Below are 19,333 nucleotides of genomic sequence, written 5' to 3' on the forward strand. Positions count from 1 at the left end.
CAGACACGTGACAAAGCGTTTCAGCACCTCCCCTCTGGACAGCCAGCGATAAAAACACGTTGTTAGCGGTGTGCTACACGCAGTCAGTAAACTGCATTCAAAGATAGCTTTATTCGAACTAAACAGCCTTGCTTTTAAGCCTCCCTCAACCCGCTCCCCCATGGGCGCGGATGCTGCAAAAGACACGTACTCACAAACCCCCGTAGGCTATCTCCCTTAGCCTGAACACTGGTTAATTGTGAGCCGGTTCGGATGTGTCAGGAAATGGGTTGCCACAACGTCTTATTTAGATTGTACAAGATCACCATAATCTTCAAATTTAGAATTACATTTCAAAAACTAACAAACTAACATAAAATACATTTTAATTAAATACTGACCAATTATTTCCCAAAGCAACAGGGAGCCGCAGCACAGACGTAAAAGAGCCACATGTGGCTCTGGAGCCGCGGGTTGCCGACCCCCGGGTTAGGAGAATGTGCCACAAATTCAGCCTGTCATTCTGCTGATCGAACACTGGAGGGCAGCACGGACAGGAGATGCCAGCCCCTAACCCAGGATGAATGCCACGCTACACTGCCTCCAACATCTCTCCTGGACTGCACCAGCAGGCAAGCCCACAGCTTGAGGGCTAGACCTTGCTACAACCGAGGCCATGCAGCTCTCCCACCGTCTGCTGCATCAACAAGCAAGGGAAACGTGCCTCTGGCATCTTGCATTATCCATGTCCAACAGGGTCTTGTAAGAGAAATATCCTACACCATCACCTGCATGCTGCCTTTGTGCACCTACTCTGATGCCTTCCTGTAGCAGATAACGACACAATCCGCATTAAATCCACTTCCTTCACCGACGAGCAGCTCGCTAATGGGGTACACCTGCAGTATCCAAAGTTCCTGAAGTCCAGCATTGTCTTGCAACCTTAAAAAAGACATTTTAAAAAAGACAAAAACACCTTTGATTGGCCCCAGAGAAGCTGCTGCGTTTGAGCACACTGCCACCTTACTGAAAGTGCTGGCTGCCAATACATTTATGTAATAAAAATCTTCAAGCCTCACTTTGGAAAATTTTCTATTTGTCTGTACACAACAAAAAAGACTGCCTGATGTTATAAATTCTTTTTTGTAGATTACACAAAAGAGAACAATTATAAAGCAAAGAAATCCGTGTTAAAGTGTCAGAGCAAACACGAGGAAATCTGCAGATGCTGGAAATTCAAACAACACACACGAAATGCTGGTGGAACACAGCAGGCCAGGCAGCATCTATAAAGAGAAGCACTGTCGACGTTTCGGGCCGAGACCTGACGAAGGGTCTCGGCCCAAAATGTTGACAGTGTGCCTCCTTATAGATGCTGCCTGGCCTGCTGTGTTCCACCAGCATTTTGTGTGTGTTGTTTAAAGTGTCAGAAACAATTCTGCATATTTGGAGAAAGGATTGCAATGCCTACCATCAAAGGGCAAATGTATGTCAAATAGTTTGCTATAATTTTTTTCTAAAGACCGTTCTCCTTTGTACTGTTGTAGGTATTTGGTGACAAACCTCATGGGTGCAGACTTGAACAACATCGTGAAGTGCCAGAAGCTGACAGATGATCACGTGCAGTTCCTTGTGTATCAATTACTCAGAGGGCTTAAGGTACGAAATTAAAGTCCTATAAATAGAAACAAAATTAGACTAACAGTAGGCAACTGAGGAAATGAGGGATTTGTGTTGCTTCTTCTTCTTTGGTTTTCCACCCTTTTACATCTGTTCCATTGTCTTTTATGCATTTGCTTCTCCTCCCTGTTTTTTTAACATTCCTATCTTGCAGTGTTGTGTTTTGTGATTCAGAGTAAGTGGCTCCGAGCATAGCCCATAAACACTATTTTGGTAAATTTTCCAATGACCCATGACTTGAGCACGAATCTCAACACAGAGTTGCAAAGGCTACTATTCACAAAATTGCTTTTATTAAATAAAATAATGACAGTGTTTTCTGGGTGAGATTTTGCTTTATGGCAGGGTTTCCTAACTATTGTTATGCCATGGACCCCTATTGTTAACTGAAGGGTCTATGACCCCAAGTTGGGAACTCCTGCTGTATAATTTTAATTTCAAGGAGTGATGCCTCAAAAAGGCAGCACCCATCATTAGGGACACCCATCACCCAGGACATGCCCTCTTCTCATTGCTACCATCAGGGAGGAGGTACAGAAGCCTGAAGGCACACACTCAATGATTCAGGAACAGCTTCTTCCCCTCTGCCATCCAATTTCCGAATGGACATTGAACCCATGAACACCACCTCACTACTTTTTTGCACTACTTATTTAACTTAACCTTTATATAATAGTAATCCACAGATTTTATTATTACGCTTTGCATTGTGCTGCTGCTGCATAACAACAAATTTCATGACGTATGCTGGTTATATTAAACTGATTCTGAAGTACCGTAATTCTAGAAATACAAGTATTTGAGTCTCACCTAATAAATACTGGCTGTTCTGCCATGACACTAAACATGGTCCTCTTAAAGATGCAGAATAAAATTCTATTTCATTAGGCATGGCAATGCTGGTGAGTGTTATTACCATGGTTATCAGCAGCAACATCTTCCACTCCGGATGCTATTGCCAATGAAAACTAAATCAAATGACTAATGACTAAGTGTGTGTCTCTTGTTCTTTTCATCAAATAGAAAACCACGCATCTATTCAAAAGAAACTTTTAACTTAAAAGAAGTCATTCAAACGTTGTAACAAAGGACATACAAAGATTTCTCCCTCCAGTAAAAATAATTCGAGCCTCTTTATAAGACTAAACAGGATTGGGAAAGAGAGCTTAGTTTTAGTATTTCTAGTGAGAATTGGGATAGAATTCTTCAATTAGTTAATACATCATCGTTATGTGCCAAACATTCACTAATACAATTTAAGGTCGTACATAGGGCCCATATGTCCAAGGATAAATTAGCTCATTTTTACTCTCATATAAGTCCTATTTGTGATAGATGTCATTCTGAAATTGCGTCTTTAACTCACATGTTTTGGTCGTGTTCATTTTTGGAGAAATATTGGAAAGATATTTTTGATATTATTTCTGCGGTTTTGAATATTGATTTACAACCTCATCCTATTACTGCAATTTTTGGTTTACCAATGTTAGATTCACTGCATTTATCTTCTTCAGCCCGTCGAATGATTGCATTTCTAACTCTGATGGCTAGAAGATCTATATTGTTGAATTGGAAAGAAATTGATCCTCCCACTGTATTTAATTGGTTCTCTCAAACTATGTTATGTTTAAATTTAGAAAAAATTATAAGTGGTACTTTTGAGACTTCTATTAAATTTGAAAAGTTATGGAGACCATTTATTCAACATTTTCATATGATGTAATATGACCCTGTGCCAAGTTCATTTGATTTCCCAGTTTTCAGCTTATGTATTTTGAGAGGACCGGAAGTGACGGCATTGATGAATACTTATTTTTGTGAGATATTATAAACAGCCCGTTTTTTTTCCCTCCTTTTTTGTTTTTTTTCTTTTATATTACTTATTAGTTATAGTTATTAGATTAGATTAGCTAGTTCTGCATTATATAAATTTTTTTTTTTGGTTTTTTTTTCTTTCTTTTTTCTGTTTTTTTTATATTATATATTATGAAATATTTAGATTTACTATGTCCATACATATATCTTATGGCTTATGTCTTGGTAAACTGATTTATATTGTAACTATTATGTATGTTTTTCTTTCATATGTAATGGAATGTCTATGTTGGTAATTTCTTTATCAATATATCATCTGTATTCTGTCCATATTACTAATATTAATAAAAAGATTTAGAAAGAAAAAGAAAAATAATTCCCTCCCCCATCCTCCTCCTCTATTCCCCACTCTGGCATCTTACCTCTTCTCACCTGCCTCAGGATCATGTCCTCCTTGCCTTTCTCCTGCAGTCCACTCTCCTCTTCTATCAGGTTCCCTTCACTCCAGCCCTTTATCTTTTCCATCCACCTGGCTTCACCTGTCACCTCCTAACTACCCTCCTACACCTCGCCCCAACTTTTTATTCTTCCTTTCCAGTCCTGAAAGAAGGGTCTCGACCCAAAACGTCGACTGTTTATTCCTCCCCATAGATGCTGTCAGACCTGTTGAGTTCCTCCAGTATTTTGTGTGTGATACAAAGATTCAAGATTCAAAGTGCATTTGTTCTCAGAGTATGTGAACAGATACAACTCTGAGATTCGTCCTCCCAGAGGCAGCCATGAAACAGAGAAACACCGCGGAGCCCATTCAAGAAAACATCAAACACCCAATGCGCGGGAATAAAAGAACAAATTCCGGAAACAACAGAAGCGAGTGTACAACACGTAGAATGTCGAACATCAAACCGGTTTTGTTCAGTTCAGCGTCATGCCGCAAGCCATGGGCCGCAGGGTCATTCTTCGCTGAAGCACCCCAGCAATCACTCCAGTCAATCCGCTCAAAATCAGCAAATAAGAAGTAGCTAGAATCCAGGAGCACATACAACATGAACTTCAAAGTCCCCCAAAACAAGTCCACAGCCTTGCTGCTCAATCATGGTTATGTGGATCCCAAAACTCCTGCGCTTTCCTCCGATAGCAGCTCGCGAGAGGGAGAGGAAGGCTTATCAAGCGCAGGCAGACGCCGCCAAACACCCACCTGCCCTCCGCTCTCATCCTTGTCGACTTCAACTTTGCTGAACGCGTCAGTCGGAGAGAAGCAATGGAGTCGATCGTGGTGTCCAAGCTTCCAGACCTCTGCACCGAACCTCACTGAATTCCCTTGGAGACAGCAAGCACCAGATCACACATTCAGCCCCAAAACACTCCATTAAAATGCAAATCACAGGTTCCAATCACACACAGCTTAGTAGTAGAATTATATTGAAAGAAGAAGCAAAGGAGTTGTTTCATGAACTGTCAGCAAGATGTTGCCATTGGCCACGATGCTCACTAGTGCCATCTGTCCACAGTAGAAATGTAGTGCTGGTAAACGCAGTAACATTGTCATAAACTAGTTTAAGTGTTAATAGTATAATACTTAGTAATCTATTCCTGGCTTTTCCTTCCTTTGATACTGCTTGATGTATATTTCTATTTGTCTCTGTCATGACTTTTCAAGTTTCTCTGCTGCTTCCCACCTTTCTTGTCCTCTGAAAGTTAAGCTTTCTTTCATCTACAAATGTTTTTCCACATGAAAAATACTTTAACCTGGATTACTCACTTAAGTAAAGAACTATCATTGTCTAGGATCCCAAACTGCTTATTTGCATTACTGGAGAAAAATTCCTGTTGGTAAAAGTAATGTCATCAGCGGGAATTGGGCCTAGAAATAAATCCTAATTAATTGCAAGCAAGATTCCTGGTCTGATTGTCAGCTGGCGAGTGCATTCTCTTACGCAGAAAGGGCATCTAATCTTTCAATGAGACTTGGTCAGTGACCAGGAACATCCTATCACACAGGTCAGCGACGCTTCCAAGGCAGCAACCACAATGGTATAATTGATGCCGATCATTATTTCTGTTTAGTTTGTTTGAAAAGGAAAGCAGACCAAGAATTGATTCTTGGGCTAGGGAAGGTATCCACCTCTGCTTCCGTTCAGAGGATAGTATTGCAGCAGCCACAATTCACATCTGATGGTCTCAGAAATAATTTTACTCTCAGTGCAAATAGTTGGCCATTGTTGCTGGTGCTCATCTCCAGGACAGTAGTTTTGAGTGCCAACCGACTGCGTGGGCTTAATCACAGAGTTCTGAGCTGACGGTGCGGGGCACTGATGTGCCATTCTGCTCCATCAGGTAGGTGTCGAAATCCTCAAGACACCATCTCAAGGCAAACTGAGCAGGGGGATTCGCGTAGTGCTCAGACCAATATTTATTAATCTGTGAGTATCGGCAGAAGCAGACAGAACTTCACTCGTCCCAACACTGAACTGTTCCCATAACCTTTGGACTCATTTTCAAGGACTCCTTACCTCATGTTTTCTATATTCATTGCTTATTTATTTGTTGTTATTCTCATGGTTTGTTTATTTATTTATTTCTCTTCCTTTTTGTATTTGCACCCTTTGCTGTTTTTTTTGCACTTTGGTTGTGTGTCCTTTCTGTCGGGCGCAGTCTTTCATTGATTTTATTGTGTCGTATTTACTGTGACTGCCCACAAGAGAATGAATCTCAGGGTAGTATACGGCGACATATATGTACTTTGAACTTTGAGTGTCTGGTCACTATCATGGAGATTAAAGTTTACACATCAGTTTGATGCTAAAGCACTTTTGTGACGGGCACTACATCAGTGCTAGCTTTTCTCTAAAGTTTGGAATGAATACTCCACGGTTTAGCTGCAGCACATGGCAGTACCTGCTCTCCTTCTCTCTTGTCTTTTCTTGCATCTGGACTCAGTTGTCAGCGAAAGCAAACTCCCTTCCCCTCCCCCATCCCCACTTGGCAATGACCCTGACAAATAGAACTCTTTCAGCTAAAATGCCAGAACAATCTTTACCTTAGAAAGTGGAAAACATGCAGATTTGGTGAAATGAATTAAAAATACCACTCAGCAGGTCAATCAGTATCCACCGTGATTACAGACATTGCTATTTCAGAAATAATGCTCCCTTTGCACAGTAAAATTGCCTTTCATTGAAATGCAATTATTCAAATACATCATATAGTCCCCAGCCAGATGGCTAGTGCATATAAACCCATAGCTGATAGCTGCATATTTAAAATGCATCATACTGAGGCAGACTCCAGACACCATCCCCCCACCCTGTTTACATAGTGCCAGAGTTTAACGACCTCAAACAAAGGCAGTGACACACCCCAGGAAAACCACGATTCCTCCTGGCACCCCAGCCCCCTCCACAGATGCTGCCTGACTTGATGCGTTCCGCTGGAAAATGTGGATTCCAGCATCTGTAGATCCTTATGTCTCTGGTTCACAACTCAGAATCAGATGTATTGTCACTGGAATTAGTTGCAAAAAAGGCTTAGCAGAGTCATCGATTTTCGACATTTCATCTCAGAGTTCAAAGTAAATTTATTATTGAAGTACAGAGGATGACTTAGGCACTGAGCTGGATTGAAACGGTCAAGGTGTCAGATTCGGACTGGCTCTCCGCTCCACGGGGCTTGCTCGTCTCCTCTGCGCTGAGCTGCCTGTGACCTGCAACGAGTGGACTGTAGTGATGCCTGGTGTGAACTTCAGCTCCGAATGCTTGCTCTTATTGTTTGAATGTTTTGTTTTTTGTGTCTCTCTCCCCCTCCCTCTCCCCCTCCCTCTCCCCCTCCCTCTCCCCCTCCCTCTCCCCCTCCCCCTCCCCCTCCCCCTCCCCCCTCCCCCTCCCCCTCCCCCTCCCCCTCCCCCTCCCCCTCCCCCTCCCCCTCCCCCTCCCCCTCCCCCTCCCCCTCCCCCTCCCCCTCCCCCTCCCCCTCCCCCTCCCCCTCCACACATTGGGTATTTGGACAATCTTCTTTTGTTTTTAATGGGTTCTATTGGGTTTCTTTGTTTTGTGGCTGCCTGTAAGGAGATGAATATCAAGGTTGTATAAAATATATATACTTTGTACTTTGATCTTTTGAATTTTGATATGTCCTGGGTGGTATGATGGAGACCAAAGGAGGTGAAAGGTGCTCCTTCCCTCCGCTAGCCTGCAGGTCATCTTGGGCAAAGTGTAGCACCTGCTTAGCCCCCCCCGCCCCAATCAGGGTCACGTCATGTGAAGCCATGGGAGCAGGTGGTGGATGGTCGGATGATCAGCTGGTGCATGTCACAAGTCCTGGTTGTGCGACCACTGACGCCAGGCAGACAATCTCTGAAGAGTATTGATAATAGCTGGGGTCACCCGTCTTGTAAAGACACTGCCCAGAAGAAGACATTGGCCTTCTGTAGAAAACTTTGCCAAGAACAATCAGGGTCATTGATCATGTTCGCCTATGTCGCATGACATAATGATGACAGTTATGTCACCATATACAATGCTGGGATTCATTTGCTTGTGGGCATACATAGTAAATCCAAAAGCACAATGAAAGACAGCACCAAACAGGACGTACAAACAACCAATATGCAAAAGACAACAAACTGTTCAAACACAAAAGAAAAAAAGTAATAATAAATAAATAAATAAACAAACAATAAATATCGAGAACAAGATGAAAAGTCCTAGAAAGTGAGTCCATAGGTTGAGGGAACAGTTCAGTGACAAGGCATCTGGATCACTTTCTGCTCTTTGAAAGGAAATTTCTCCTCAGTTCTGTAGCTCATGTTGAAACTAATTCTCTGTGGTTCTTTTGGGGGAAGTGCAAAGTACTTTAAATATGCAAAGTAAAATTATCTACATTCATTTCGCCATAATAGAAACATCACATTAAAGATTAAAACATGCAGCCAACAGAAAGGATTTAATTTCTGGAGGAGATGTAAGAAAGTTCCTTCATGCACTGGAAATAGTATCAAGGGCAGGTGTGTGTTCTAGCTCTCAAATCAACCATCCGGGTCAAATGTCAAAAACAAAAAAATAATCTTAACCCAGACTCTCCCAGATAATGGAGGTGGCCCAGAGCAGGTGGGGGCAAACAACTATCTGGGGAGGTTATAGGCAAGTTAATCACCTCTAATGAGGCTCAAAGCTTCCAACTTACCCAGCCAATATTTGCTATCGTGGTTTCGCAGGCCTCGGCTAAGCCAGTGAAGTAAGGAGGTGTTGAGGGAGATGTTTATGACTAGGAAGTGACCACGTGCTTCTACCTGTTCAACTCACTTGCCCTCGACACCCACCCCCACTGCCACCAGCGTCAAACAATTGTTGGATTATGGATTGACCCTGTCTGTTCAGACGGAAGCCCTGCTCTTGATCAGGTTGGCTTTCAGGTGTAGAAATTGTTGGGACAAAGAGGTAGCATGTGTTTTGTTTTATTTAGAGATACCTCACGCAATAGGCCCTATCAGCCCGACGAGCCACACCACGGACTGTCTCAATTTGACCCTAATCTAATCATGGGACAATTTACAATGACCATATAACCTTCCCAGTGAGTCATTGGACTGTGGGAGGAAACTGGAGGACACGGAGAAAATCCCTGCACCGACGGTCAGTGAGGCAATGACGCAATAGTGGCAAGCGTTTCGTGCAGTTTCCAACAGGGTCTGTGCGGTTTCATTTTGGCCTGATTCTGCACACAAACCATTGTGGTGTTCTTTTTAAACTGAGCTTTGACTAAATTCCATTAATTTTGCAGGGCTCTGTCCGGGTGCTAGTGCAATGTGTTTCATTTTTATTTTATTTCGAGATGCAGCACGGAATATGCCCTACCAGCTATACAACCTGTGCAGCCTAGCAACCTCCGACCACCCCAGTTTAACCCTGGCCCAATCACAGGACAACTTACAATGACCAATTAACTAATCAGTATGTCTGAACCGTGGGAGGAAACCAGAGCACACAGGGAAAACCCACACATTCCACGGGGAGGATGTACAGATTCCTTAAAGAAGAGGCTGAGATTGAACTCTGAAATCTGATGCTGCAAGCTGTAAGAGTGTCATGTTAACCACTACGCCATCATGGGTAATCTTCCAGCTTTCGGTTCCCTCCCAACCCCAAAATTACCTCCAATTGCTGTTTTTTGTCTCTCTAAGATGGTTTTTAGGAAGTGAAGAAAGGAAATCTGCAGTCTGGGTTGAGTGTTGTAACCTTGTCACAGTGATAAAGCATAGTCTGTCAGTAACAGAGGCATGTTAACACTGTTCCCTCTACGCTGCCGGGCAGTAACTGAAATGCTCTTATGCACATACCCTTCGTTGCCACACGGCTGGAATGTTCTTTTGTATGTTTTATTAAGAACCAAATATTCTGTCGGTGGCTGTTCTGAGTCTTGCTCAGCTCTTCAGACAAAGTGCAGATGCTGGAATCCCTGACTAACACACACAAAATGCTGGAGGAACTCGGCAAGCCAGGCAGCATCTGTGGAAAAGAGTACAGTCGACGCTTTGGGCTGAGACACTTCCTCAGGACCCTGACTACCAGGCATGAATGTTCTTAGGAGCTCAGTGTCTGGGTAAAAGTTTCCTATATTTGCAGAGAACCTGAGGGAGTTATTGGAGGATCTCTACAATTGAAAGTTATTTCTGCTCTGTAATCTTGATTTTTTTTCTCCTTTTTCCTCTGTCACTTGGAAATACGTGTGAGGATATCTGGACTATTGGCAGGGCCCCAGTGGAGTTGCTCTGACGCAAGCCATTGGAACAGCTCCAGGAACCATGCAGATTTCCTCTTTTACGGGAAAGCACATTCTAGACCCACACCCTAGGCCATTAGGAACGTGGATGGAGGCCCGCACTAGGGTCACTACCTGACCACGGCCAATACTTTCCATTTCTTCCTCTGGAATCCTATCTGTAGCTTGTTAAACTCTGCATTCCGCAGCAACTGTACTTAAGGCAAATGTTGCAAAGTGTGTTATGAATCACTAGCAAAAAATCATTTTTTGTCTCTTTCCGTCAGCTTCTGCTCTCTCCCTTGATCTCCAACCTCCCTTCTCTCTCCCATTTGTCCCCCCTCCCACCCCCACAAAAAGCAAACTTAATTTTGCAACATAAACAAAATGCTGGGGAACGCAGCACTTAAGGCAGCATCCATGGTGGGGAATAAACAGTCGATATTTCAGGCTGAGACCCCTCATCGGGACCTTTTCATTCATTTCTTTGAACTGAATACTCATGTGGAAACAGTTAGTTGATTTCTACAAAGAAAACAGAGTCTTTTTGTGCTCAGTTTTCAAAATGAACAATCAAATGAGGTTTTGGTTAATAATTCTGTTTTCTCTCTTTTCTTTCTTGTAGTATATCCATTCTGCTGGCATCATTCACAGAGTAAGTAGAGATTTCTTACATGCACTCCAAAAATAAAGGATATTCTAAAGAAAGAAGGATTTCATAGAAACCAAATTGGGTTACACAGGGCAATCAAAAACATCTTTGAGCCCATGAAACAAAGAGGCCTGCCAGGCACTTGACAAAGAAAAGGCAGTGTAAAAATGTCTTGCTCAGAGCAACGGTTGGTCTGCACAGCTGTAAAAAAAAGAGAGAGAGAATGATGAACGTTAACCTTGCTTTTTGAAACTAATACTCTGTTCTGAGTCTTCCAGCAGTTCTTTGGACATTGCTGAGGTGGCTAGAAGCCCTGACCACCAGGCATCAGAGCTCAATGTTTGGGTAAAAGCTTTCTATGCTTGCAGAGAACCTGTGGGGGCTTCTATCCTGTAATCTATGGAGTCAGGTCATCTGTTCAGCGTGACCTGAGCCCCGATCCTGACGTATCTCCGCAACCATTAGTAGGGGCTGGCAAAGGACTGTCCTGAAGTTGGTGACATACCTGGTAGCTCCAGCTTTTGAAGAATTCTGCAAAGCTCCTTTCAGAAGAAGACCAATATCCCAGTCATTTTGAGAACAGTCTTGGAGTGTTTCTGGGTGTAACCCTAACCTAGAATGTCTTGCGAATCCCAGCTCCGATATGCCAAATGCCAAACTTTTTACAGTGTACAGTGCAGGAGGTAGGACGATGTGAAACTTAGAAACAGCAGAGGTATTCCCGGACCATCGGTTCAAAAGCAAGAGACACAAATGCAAATCCTTCTGTGACACTGAGGAAGTTAAATTCAGTTTATTATATGAAACTCTGTAATGAAAATCCATTGTAATTGTGGTGACAGAACTACTGGATTCCTGTAAAAACACAGATATTTCACCAGAGACTTTATCATCCATTCCCATTGTGACCTAGAATTTCTAGCAAGGTGGTGATTGACTCGCAGTCCCCTTTGAGACGCGAGGAATCCTGCAGATGGGAAATCCAAAGCAGGACACACAGAACGCTGGGGGGACTCAGCAGGTCAGGCAGAATCTATGGAAATGCATAGATAGTCAGTGTTTCGGGCTGAGGCCCTTCTTCAGGACTGAGAAGGAGGGGGGAGAGGCCAGAATAAAAAGTTGGGGGGGAGAGGGAAGGAACTTGGCTGAAAGGCAGCAAGCAGGAATTCCCAGTGGTGAAACATTTTAATTTTAATTCCCACACCCGTTCTAATGTGGCAGTCCATGGCCTGCTCGTGATGACATGATTATTGGTTTCTTCTTCCAGTAAACAAATTCAACCCCCCCTCCTCCATTTCCCACTCTGACCTTTTAACTCTTCTAACCTGCCTGATACTTCTTCCGGTGGGGCTCCTCCTTCCCTTTCTCACCTTCCTTCTCAGTCTTAAAGAAGGGTCTCAGGCCAAAATGTTGACTGTCTATTCATCTCTTTTGAAATAGCCTGACAGGCTAATTGATTTAGACAACACACACAAAATGCTGGTGGAATACAGCAGGCCAGGCAGCATCTATAGGGAGAAGCATTATAGGGAGCTCGACATTTCGGGCCGAGACGACAGTGCTTCTCCCTATAGATGCTGCCTGGCCTGCTGTGTTCCACCAGCATTTTGTGTGTGTTGCTTGAATTTCTAGCATCTGCATATTTCCTCATAATTGATTGAGAGACTCTCACCAATTGCTGTCCTTGTCTGGGGTGGCCATCAGTGTAACCAAACAATCCAGCCAAGTGTCATCCTCTGACCCCTCCTGTTGCTGCATCAGGATTCAAGGGGAGGTGTGGGGGGGGGGGGTGGGGAACATAACTACTAGGCCTCTGTCCTTCCAGAAGTTTCCACAAACTTACCACCTCCCCTTCTCTCACCAAGCAGAGGAGCTCCAATGCAATGAGTGGATAACAAGCATGGCAAGGTAGATTAAGTCAGGGGACTGTCGGGATACATAAGGGTTCTATACCAGAGAACTGTCTGTAACTGGAAATAAGTAATTCCCCCAAAATGAAGTGAAATCTTTTGGCCTCTACAATGAGCATTTTCAGGAAGTAGACCAAGAGATGTCAGAATAGGTGATAGGCTTTGTTACCAGCCAGTGAACTGTGACAAAATTTTGCCTGAATGCAGCCCGGGTAGAGTGGGAGTGGGAGGGGGAGGGGGGTAAGCTAATCAGCAGGAAAACTGGCAACAGTCTTAACAAAAGAAAAGAAAGCGGGTATTAATGAAGAAGTGTACACAGGGTTCATAATGTTTGATCTTGCCTGAAGAATTTGGGTTTCTTTTGAGTGATCTAAGTGTTGCGAACACTATAGCTGAGAGCAAGGTCTGGGTCTGGGAGAATTTACATTGAGTTGGATTTTTATAAGTCAGGCCTTTGGTATACTGCTTCTAAAAATTGGTGCAGATAACTTTTTGAAGCTTGGTAGATGGCTGTAAAATAATGTTTTAATTAAAATCAGATTCTAGTCAGTGATTCTTTTTATGGAAGTCGAAGGAGTAGTGTCTGATTAAGTAATTTTGCAGTTAGGAAATCAAAACTGCTAAATATCACAACCAAAACATGGTGGTTGTTGGACGATGACAGGAGACCTGTGCAGGAGTTTTTAAAGTGGAAAAGCTGTTGAACCGGGGCAGTTCCACTCTCTCGACCTCAGAAGTCTGGGTCCAGCATCACAAGCTAGGCTCTTCCTCAGTTGCAGTGGATGACCATCACACCTTCTGTGTCTTGTTGTGCCCTTCGCTCTCACCGAGCGTTGCGGTACGGACGTCCTGGCCATTGGATCCCACTGTAGATCTGATCTGCCCAGTCCACCGCAGCGAGCTTCACGTGCTAGGACTGACGTGCCCCTGTTTCACCGGAGTATGAGGCTGCCGGCTGCCCTCGCCTGGTTTAGCCCACTTGTTGAAGTACCGGTGTGGCTGCTGTCACACGCAAACAGCTACTTGGAGACACAGGCGAGCGCTGAGTGTTGGGTGAGTGAGCAGCCCTGGAATGGACACAACAAGCCCCTTCACCAGAGTGCTACCCCTCCCTGGACACCCCATCCAACCCACAACCAAAATAAATCTACTTAAAAATCAGAACCAAAGGTCTATTACTTACTGACGATACTGAAAGTGTAAATACACTGAGGAAGAACTCTTTGCAGACCCTTTACTGTACGAACTTGTTTATGCAAACTGTCTTGAATTTGTTACAAATACTCAAATATTATTTTTTCTTTGCAGGACCTGAAACCAAGTAATTTAGCAGTAAACGAGGATTGTGAGTTAAGGGTAAGTGCAACATAATAATTGAAATATATTTAGAAATGAGCAACATTTTTTTCTGACGCCAATGTTTCATTGTAATATGCATATATACATTAATATAATATTGTCTTATAGATTCTAGATTTTGGGCTAGCTCGGCAGACTGATGATGAAATGACTGGTTACGTAGCAACGAGGTGGTATCGAGCTCCAGAAATAATGTTAAACTGGATGCATTACAATCAGACAGGTAAAAATGCATTTACTCCGGCGGCATTTTCTCCACAACCTCTGTAAGCAAACCGAGGGTTACTGGAGTGTTGAGGATACATTACAGTTCGTGTGGTGTAGTATTAGATCAGTGCTGTTTCAATATTTCTAGTGGCTGATGCTCTGGGATCAGACAACCCCTTCTCGGTCTGAGCCTCCCACTGTAAACCCCCAGAGAGATAGAAAATCTGGTGGAGCTACAAGACCAAAGAGAAATGTGGATACATTTTTCCCTTCCTTGGCATATTTCTGTTCTAAAATTGGAGTGAATGAAGTTGTCAGTTTGCCAGTACAAGTGAGTTCATGCCAACTCACCTTTGCAGTATTGTAGGACTCCCAGCATATCACAGTCAGTCTCATTATAATGAGATTCAATGGGATGGGAGCAGTCTATGTATTTTTTAAATATACAGTACTGTGTAGAAGTCTTGAACAGAGTGGTGGTTGTCCAACGATGACAGGAAACCTGTGTGGGAGAGTTTTTAAAGTGGAAAAGCTGTTGCACTGGGGCAGTTCCACTCTCTTGACCTCAAAGTCTGAATCCAGTGGTATGAACAAGCATCACAAAATGGGGTCTTCCTTGGTTGCTGCTATGCCCGGCACTCTCCAGTGGGGTGTTGCTGTACTTGGTTGTTGGATCTTACTGGAGGTCTTGTCCACCCGGTCTGCCAGAGCTGACTTCACATGCTGGGACAGACTTCCCCTTACCTCACCGGTGCACGAGGCTGCTTGCTGCCCTCACCTGATTTAGGCCGCCTTTTGAAGCCGTGTACCAGGGTGTGGCCGCTGTCGCATGCAAACAGCTATTTGGAGGCAGGAGTGAGAGTTGAGTGTCCGGTGTGGACCAAAGCTGAGTGAGCTGCCCCAGAATGGACACGACAAGCCCCTTCACCAGAGATGCTGCCCCTCCCTGGAGACACCATACATTCCAAACAGTACTGTAACGAAATAAACAAAATATTAACAAAAAATTAAAACTCAGGTATTGTTGTTTCAAGGGCAAATAAAGAGAGGGAGATTGCTATCTTCCCACCATGTGCTTCAAATTAAATCAAAATTAACCCATGCAGGAAATGATACAAAAGCAGCTTACAATACTGCACAAAAGTCTAAGGCACCTTACTTATACAGGTATATATAAATGTGCCCAAGATATTTCCACAGTACTGTATGTTTTAATTATGTAGGGGGATGATACTTCTCTCTCTTTAAAACTTTTGAATAAATAATCTTCCAACAGTACAGCTGCTGAAAGGGTTCAATAGACTGTGAGACAGAGTGCCCATGTTTCAACAGCATAACCAAAATACAACTCAGATAGGAATGCAACAGAAAGTCTTTGGGTGAGACGGGTTCTTCAAATCATCATAATCATTATGTGCCTTGTCAGATGTAAGACGGGCCAGCGTGGTCTCATGACCATGATTGTTCTTGGCTAATTTTTCTATAGAAGGGGTTTGCCATTACCACCTTCTGGGCAGTGTCTTTACAAGACAGGTGACCCCAGCCATAATAGGTACTCTTCAGAGATTGCCTGGCATCAGTGCTGGCGTAACCAGGATGTGACATGCATCAGCTGCTCATACAACCATCCACTGCCTGCGGAGGGAAGGAATGCCTTGCATCTCCTTTGATAGAGATGTATATTCACCCCTCCACACAGATCTTCCAATAAGGAAGGATTTAAAGTTCTAAAATGACAGCGCAAAAGTAGGATTGGATTTCATCCTAATTGGGTGCATAAAGGGTGCTACAGTAGCATAGCGGTTAATGTGACACTGTTACAGCTAAAAACGTATAAACTCCAGCTACGCAGCAACTAAGCTATGTGCCTGGGAGTATTCAGTTACTGCGTGGCCATGCACCCGCACTGTTTAGAGGGAACAGTGTTAACATTCCTCTGTTAGTGAGAGCAACTGGGTAAAGACACTATATTTTATCACTGTGACAAAGGTTACAGCACTCAACCCAAACTGCAGATTTCCTTTCTTCACTTCCTAAAAGCCATCTCTTAGAGACGAGCAGCAGCAATTAGAGGTAATTTTGGGGGGAATCCCAAAGCTAGAAGTCTGGAATTACCCACAATAGCATAAGGTCAGAGTTCAGTGTTCAATCCCAGCATCGTCTGTAAGAAGTCTGTGTAAGGAGAATGTGTGGCTTTTCCCCGGGTGCTCTTGTTTCCTCCCACAGTCCAAAGACGTACTGGTTTGGTTAACTGGTCATTGTAAATTGTCCTGTGATTGGGTTAGGGTTAAATTGGGGTTGTCAGGGGTTGCTAGGCAGTGTGGCTCGTAGGGCCAGAAGGTCCTTTTCTGTGCTGAATTGCTAAATCAAAATAAAAATAAGACATATTACACTAATGTCCAGAGAGAGCCCTGCAAAATTAATGGAATTTAGTTAAGGCTCAGTTTAATGAGAACACCAATATGGTTTGCATGCAGAGTCATGCTAAAATGCAACTATGCAGATCCTGTTGGAAGCTACATGAAGCGCTTGTGACTGATGCATCATTACCTCACTGACCACCAGGAAGCACATTAGATCTTAAAGGCCTCTTGCTGTGACAGCAAAGAGAAGCAGCAAAGATTATTGTAGAGAGAACTGCAGAGGCGGCAAAAACAGGGGTCTTTGAGAAAAATCACAGTTAGTCATATGCCTGACTGAGTCCAATGATACAAGTGGCAGCACACTGCTGAGTGGTGCAGGAAGATCAATGGGCAGAGGATGCAACATACAGCTCTAATGTGACTGCAGAAAATTAAATTTCTTTAATTAATTTATTTAAAGATACGGGCCCTTTGAGCCACACTGCCCAGCAGCCCTTGATTTAACTCTAGCATAATCATAGGACAGCTTATTCACCTACCAACCGGTATATCTTTGGACTGTGGGAGGAAACCGGAGCACCCGGAGACAACTCCCACATTCCACAGGGAGGACATACAGACTCCTTACAGATGACATCGGAATTGAACTCCGAGCTGTCACCCTGAGCTGCAGCTGCGACGTGCTAAAGACCATGCTACCGTGGTTCCTGAGAAGGTTGCCACGTAACGGAGCAGCTAGTGGTGAGGTTTCCATTGCTCTGAACAGCAAGCACCAAGCTTGGCAGGTGCTGTACTCAAGACATCGATGTCACAGTGCAGACCCTGGAATGGAATTACATTGCGGATCTCAGTCTAACTTTGTCACAGTTTTTGTTTGTGTGTGTAACATCAATCCAAAAAGGTTCCAGCGATTGGTGGCAAAGAAAGACAAGTGTGGTGCTTGACTTATAATAACATTTGAGCATGTGGTTGACAAAATCCCAATATTGAAAGGCTTGAACCAATCTCTTAATGAGTGCATATTCACCCAGAAATTATCACCAGTGCATTCTAACTCAGGTAAAATCACCTTTATATTTGCATGTGTGGTTTATATGAAACCTGAATGTTAGAAGATCCATTTTGAAGGCCATATTCTTATTTTGGGCAAAAGGCATTTCGATTACTGAGAGCAAAGGAGGTGTAATGAGTTCTTCGGGCCTGTGACAGACTGAGTCAGGCTTAAAGGTTTGTAGAGCACCTGAAACGGTTTATTGTTGTTTAATAAGAGGTGTTAATTATTTAGAGTTTCTTGTGTTTTTCATGAGTGACTTTGTAATGTAGTCTCCTGGTGCCTTTTGTTTAAGTTTGTTAAGTTTACTTTGTTAGACTTGCTTGTATTATTTAAGTAGACCAGTGCTAATCACGAGGCCCTAGTTTTGAGAATGTTACTTCTCGGGGTGTCGCTCGGCTGAGCCACTGGTGTTCTTTCAGAATTATTGTGAATGAACTCTCATCGCCGTCTCTAATTCAGAGTTAGACTTTCCTCTGTGCTTGGGTTCTGACATTGCCAGCACACATCGTGATATTTAGGACAAAGACCTGCCCAAAAAGTACTGGAAATTTAGGCAGCTTAAGCAACCCATTCATAATCAATTATGAATTTTGTTTTTAAATACAATGTGATTTTTTTAAAAAAATGTACTGAATCTTAAGCTCTCAATGTTTTGATGGTTAATTAAGTGGCCAACCTGTAACACTAATATTTATGATATTGCTATTGTACTTTCATATGTTTTCACCTTTGTCTTTTTCCCAGTGGATATTTGGTCTGTTGGATGCATTATGGCAGAGTTGCTGAAAGGAAAAGCCCTTTTCCCAGGAACCGATTGTATCCTTGAGAAATGTTTCCTTGTCCTGTTTCTGACTTCAGAGTGGAGAATGGAGGGGTCTGAATGTGTTCCCAGAAGAAGTTGAAATGTCAGGTCATTGGAAGTGTATATATATGTACAGTACTGATGAGTACATCTCAGTCGGGTGTGTGTGCCATCAGCCAAGATACCAGTCATGATCTCAGGTGAGGTGGGTTTTATCCATCACGGGTAAAGCCCTCTCCACCATTGAGCATATCTTCATAAAGTGTTGTCAAAGGCGAGGAGCATCCATCATCAGGGACCCCCACCACCCAGGTCATGCTCTCTCCTCGCTGCTGCCATCTGGAAGAAGCTACAAGAGCTTCAAGACTCTCACCACCAGATTCAGGAACAGCTATTACCCCTCAACCATCAGGCTCTTGAACCAAAGAGGATAACTTCACTCAACTTCACTTGCCCCATCATTGAAATGTTCCCACAATCAATGGACTCATTTTCAAGGACTCTTCATCTCAAATTCTCAATATGTATTGCTTGCTTGCTTGCTTATTTATTTATTTATTGTTTTTGCACAGTTTGGTATCTTTTGCACACTGGTTGAATACGTAAGTTGGTGTGGTCTTTCATTGATTATATTATGGTTATTATTCTGTAATGGATTTACTGAGAATGCTCACAAGAAAATAAATCTCAGGGTTGTATATGGTGATTGTATATGTACTTGGACGATTTTACTTTGAAGTAAAATCGTCTTTTAAA

The 19,333-nt window shown here is 43.1% G+C and overlaps 1 protein-coding gene across 1 annotated transcript in view; it reads left to right on the forward strand.

Annotated features, from left to right (window-relative positions):
• Positions 1–19,333, forward strand: part of LOC132403762 (mitogen-activated protein kinase 11-like) — a 77,065-nt gene that overhangs the window by 40,292 nt on the left and 17,440 nt on the right. Inside the window, exons 4-8 of the mRNA XM_059987430.1 lie at positions 1,527–1,638; positions 10,856–10,885; positions 14,101–14,148; positions 14,260–14,374; positions 18,520–18,591. Coding sequence (XP_059843413.1) covers positions 1,527–1,638; positions 10,856–10,885; positions 14,101–14,148; positions 14,260–14,374; positions 18,520–18,591 — 377 coding nt within the window. The remainder of the gene's footprint in view (positions 1–1,526; positions 1,639–10,855; positions 10,886–14,100; positions 14,149–14,259; positions 14,375–18,519; positions 18,592–19,333) is intronic.

Source organism: Hypanus sabinus, chromosome 13 (genome assembly GCF_030144855.1).
Source record: "Hypanus sabinus isolate sHypSab1 chromosome 13, sHypSab1.hap1, whole genome shotgun sequence".
Classification (NCBI taxonomy): domain Eukaryota; kingdom Metazoa; phylum Chordata; class Chondrichthyes; order Myliobatiformes; family Dasyatidae; genus Hypanus; species Hypanus sabinus.